Source organism: Ascidia mentula, chromosome 1 (genome assembly GCF_947561715.1).
Source record: "Ascidia mentula chromosome 1, kaAscMent1.1, whole genome shotgun sequence".
Taxonomy (NCBI): Eukaryota; Metazoa; Chordata; class Ascidiacea; order Phlebobranchia; family Ascidiidae; genus Ascidia; species Ascidia mentula.
This window is the reverse complement of record NC_138566.1, coordinates 14962351-14967080: the sequence shown is the minus strand read 5'-3', so window position 1 is coordinate 14967080 and position 4730 is coordinate 14962351. Positions and strand designations below refer to the sequence as shown.

The following is a 4730-nucleotide window of genomic DNA, read 5'->3' as shown; positions in this document are numbered from 1 at the left end:
GCCAGTCCAGCCCTTCTAAGGGTTGGTTTTGTCTAGAAAGGAGGGGTGAGCTGCCAGTTGCCAGCCCGTGCGATATATTTGTAAACGCACAGAAAGCAGTTAATATGTTAAACTACGCGCAAGCAGTAGTTTCCCGACCTGTTGTTTCGGCCGGAAATGTGCCAGCGGTCGATCCATTTGATACCGACCCTAATCTCGACGTTGAAGCCCGATTTAATCCCGCACTCAAGAAGCCGCTCTTAGCTTTACAAGCTCTTAACACAGCTGGCTTTGGAGGTTTTTTTCCCTACCCGAATGAAAAAGTTCTTGAAGCTAAAGAGCTTGCTGCCACTATAAGAGCTAGCGGCAATACAGTCTATGCTAACGCAGTGTTTTTGCCAAAGGTACACCCGCGCATAAAAATGTCGGCGTTGTTAAACTTTATGTCGAATTACGCCCCAGTCAAGAAGGGGTGGAATGTTTATGACGACGAGAGCGTCTACGGTGGCAAGAGCTAAGTTTTGGCCCAAAATCATATCTCCAAGCGCCAGCGTCTTGGCAAAAAAAAACTATTGAAGTTACGTATGAAGGCCAGCCCAACAAAATGCGATCATGAAATGGGCCATGTCAAAAGAGATTGCCCAATCTTTGCAAATCACGTGCAAGAGCGAAAAGCGGCTGCAGGTTCTGAACATCAGCAAGTGCAAGATAATGAACAAGAAAGGAGTGGAAGCCCGTGCATTACTTCCCCCTAGAAGAACAATTAACGATAACCCAGCCCCTTTTCAGATCAGCATTTACATCCTCCGCACCCTAACAATAAATTTCTCAACCATCCTTCAAAAACTACCCCCGATCAACTCTTCGACACGCTTTCAAGCCCCATAACCCAAAAGGAAGTTAAGCACCGAGTTCTAGTCGCTCTGCTGGGACTTCAAAATTCTACATCTCTGCATCAAACCCTTCATTTCCTCAATTCTATCCCCCAATTAATTCGCTACAGCCGGTAATTCTACATCTGAAGCAACTTCCCTCCATCGTGACCACGCCTATTCATTTCACTCCATTTCCAAAGAGCTTTTAACTATTTCTTTCCCAAGGCTACTTCTTCAGTTAAACCTTCGACGCTTTCCCCCTCTTTTTACTGATTATCTTTCTGCCCTTTATACTTCCGCCAATTCCCTGATCTATGTCAATGGTTTCGCCACCATGGAATTTCCGATCAGGAGAGGCGTTAGACCCCCTTAGTTTGTCCCTCTTCCTGATCGCCTTAACCAGTGTTTTTTCATCCTGTGGGACCATCCGCACTGGAGCGGATGTGAAAATCTGCAGTCGCCAATATCCACCAGCAGAAATTTGTAATTTGCATCACATACTGCTAAAAGGATAATAGAAAAGTACCCTTTATGATTGAAAAACTCAGAGCCACTGTTTGGTGGACATTTAATACGAATATGCTTCCCATCTATTGCCCCAATGCAATTTGAAAAATTCCAATGATTTTCAAAATCCTCTGCAATTTGTTTAAGATATTGAGGTCTTGCTAACTGTGGAATGACCAACTCTAAAGGAGTAAGATAGCTGTCTTTGAGATGCTCCTGTTGCCAAATATCTGCATAAATGTATCCACACTTTATGTACCAGTGGCAATAATGACTTAATACAACTGCTGACTTTACGTACTTACCTAAAGGTAAGTATCAAACGTTGTTTTGGAGTAATTGGATTGCGAAAATCAGTATGTCATTAAACTGCTGTGGATTTAACCTCGAATATTGCCGAAACTTTTCTGGGTCATTCCGTGTTAGCAATTTATCCACAAGTTTGTATTCCGACTGTATGTCACGCTCCAAAAAAATGTCATCAACCCAAACATCTCTGAAAATTATGCAGTTGTTGGTATTGCAGAGAAATCCTAAAAAGTTCATTACCTCGGCGAATTTTCATCAAAAATAGAATAACAACATACCAGCTGCTGTTGGATTAAAAACAGTTTTTCACACATGAGTTTACATTGCCATTCGTAGGTCAATGACATTCTGAAGTCTTACTAAACGGAAGTAAAATGATTTGGTAAAGTTACCTGTGCTTTAGTAGTCATTAAAAATCAAAGCAAACATGCAAAAAAGCTTTCTGACGCGCTTACGACGCACGATGGAGAAGAACTCAATCCTACTCTATCGCAGCGTCGTTAGATCGACTTCTTTCGTCGTAAGCGGCGCCGCCGATTGCTTCTCCGACGCAGTGGGCATACAACTGCTAAGAAGGTCGCAACCGTCGTATCGGAAGGCCCTTACGACGCGCTTACGACGGCAGTGGGCATCAGCCTTAAGATACCCTCATATTAGAAATTTGGACTTGCACTAGAAAAGTGAAACGTGTTGTTTCCCAGTGAAAGTCTGCGATTGCGATAAAGGGAAAAGGCGTGTTGTTCTAAACCACACAGTTATATGCACCAAAAATGTATTAAAAATACAGTAGTAGGCATCTGCAAAGAACAATAAAAAGAACAGATAAGCAGATTTAATACTCAAGTATAGCTGGCAGTTTGAGGTAAGAAATAGGTAAAACCGGAGAGATTATGCTTTTGACAATTTAAAAATCATATCCATTATCTTTCAAAATGGTGTAGAAAGTGTCTACCTTACTTGGCCTTACAACAGTGTTTTTGGAAACTGTATGCACCGGATCTTCTGCAAATAGCGCTGTTTGTTTGTGGCGCTTATGATATTCAATGTTGTCACAGTAATGCACAGCCAGCTACAGAACAAAGCAATCAAAAACATTTGGCTTCTTCAGTTCGCGACTGTCAACCCACAAAAATGCTTGGAAAATAAATCCACCTTCGTCTACATTGGCGACAATTAGAGGTTGCCGGGCTTTTTTAGGTTGATAAAAATGCATCACATGACAGACACTATTTACCCAAACGGTTTTCACAGGCGTGTGATTTGGTGCATCTTTAGATCTATTTATATTGTAATGTGCAACAAAAAATATTAATCAAAGATTAAGTATATTCATACTCTGCAGTCCTAAAAATTGTTATAACATTTAACCTTCAAATTGGACATTTTAACAAAGTTTCTGCTTTAAATGCATACAAATAGTATTGTTTGATTAATTATGAGCAAATGAATGTTACACCCACCTTAAAATCGCGTGACTGTTCCATGTGGCCCGCGTCAAAATTTCTTTACCCAAAATATATTAAAACAACAGCTCAAAAAAAATTGGCTCTGCATTCTCGGTATATTGCGAATGGCCTAGTTAATCGATCATAGAAGGCCATTTGTAACAACAACAATGTGTACGTCACAATGTGACCAGTTATTGTTAATCGGTCAGTTAGGCTATTCGTGAAAAGCGTTTTGTAGAGTAGCCTACTTCTTAAATTAGCAAAATTTCAAGTTGTATAATGGCTTCTGGAAAGAAAAGAAACATAGGTGATGAAGGCAGAATGTTCCAGAAAGATTGGACAAACTCGTACTTCTTTGTAAATCTGTAGCAGCAAAGAAGAAAACAAATTTAGAGCGTCATTATGACTCCTGCCATGGTAATCTGAAACAGCTAACAGGGCAGGCGAGGCAGAATAAGATTAGTGTCCTTAGAAGAGAGTTACAAGCGCAGCAAAGCACTTTGTCAAGGTACTGCAAACAGGAAGAAGATATTGTCAGAACGAGTTATGAAGTTACTGAACTGATAGCGAAGAAGCTAAAACCACATGCAGATGGAGAATTCGTGAAAGAAAGCATTATCACCGCTGTCAAGCTACTAGCGCCGGATAAGGTGGAATTGTTTCAGAAAGTCAGTCTGTCTCGAAGAACCATCACAGATCGGATTAAGGATATGGGTGAAAATATTGAAAAAACATTGAAAGAAAAAGCTCAAGCTTTCGATTTTTTTCTCTAGCCCTGGGTCAGTCGACCGACATAACCAATACCGCCCAGCTAGCAATCTTCATTCGAGGAACAACTTCAGACTTTGAAATACAAGAAGATTTGTTGTCATTGGAAACTATGCATGGAACAACAAGTGGTGAAGACTTGTTTGAGAGGCTTGTAGTGGCAATGCGCAAATTTAATCTACCATTTGAAAGGTTGAGTGGTCTTGCAACAGATGGTGCTCCAGCCATGGTGGTTCAAGAAAGGGGTTAACCACACTCGTAAAAGAGAAATGACACGTTACGGCCTTAATGCAAGTGATTTAGTGGTATGCCACTGTCTCATTCACCAAGAAAACTTGTGCGCGAAGTCGGTTCAGCTTAGTAATGTCATGCCAATAGTGATAAAACGCATCAATTTCATCAAAAGCAGAGGTATGAACAGCCGCTTGTTTAAGCAATTACTGGAAGATCTGAATACTGATTACCACGACCTTGTCTACCACTGTGCCGTTCGTTGGCTGAGTCGCAGCGACATGCTTAAAACGCTTTTACTTGTTGCGAAACGAAGTCGAGACATTTAATGCAAGATTTTTGGACATAAAAAAATAAATGGAGTTAGATATTTTTGCCTCTCCTTTCAATGTGGTTGCAACTGATGTTCCTAGTAACTTCCAACATGAAATAATAGAGCTTCTGAGTGACGTTGAAAGCGATGTACCAAAACATTCCACTGCTCAACTTTTATCAACACTACATAAATGCTGATGATTTTCCAGTCATGCGGAAACATGCTTTGAAATATGTGTCTCTGGTTGGAAGCACCTACCATTGCGAGCAGTTTTTTTCCAAATTGAATCTAACAAAA

General features: G+C 40.7%; 1 protein-coding gene across 1 annotated transcript; it reads left to right on the top strand.

Annotated features, from left to right (window-relative positions):
* The first annotated feature begins 3397 nt into the window (after positions 1–3397).
* LOC145888398 (general transcription factor II-I repeat domain-containing protein 2-like) lies at positions 3398–4136 on the top strand. The gene is made up of 3 exons (XM_082979139.1): positions 3398–3475; positions 3640–3832; positions 3892–4136. The coding sequence occupies exons 1-3, from the start codon at positions 3398–3400 to the stop codon at positions 4134–4136; spliced, it is 516 nt and encodes a 171-aa protein (XP_082835265.1).
* Positions 4137–4730: the final 594 nt, after the last annotated feature.

Excerpts from the sequence above, each read along its gene's own strand:
- LOC145888398 (XM_082979139.1), top strand. The coding sequence starts at position 3,398 with ATGGCTTCTGGAAAGAAAAGAAACATAGGTGATGAAGGCAGAATGTTC. Across the intron at positions 3,476-3,639 it reads GGACAAACTCGTACTTCTTT|GAAGAAGATATTGTCAGAAC; the intron begins GTAAATCTGTAG and ends TACTGCAAACAG. Across the intron at positions 3,833-3,891 it reads AGATCGGATTAAGGATATGG|CCCTGGGTCAGTCGACCGAC; the intron begins GTGAAAATATTG and ends TTTTTTCTCTAG.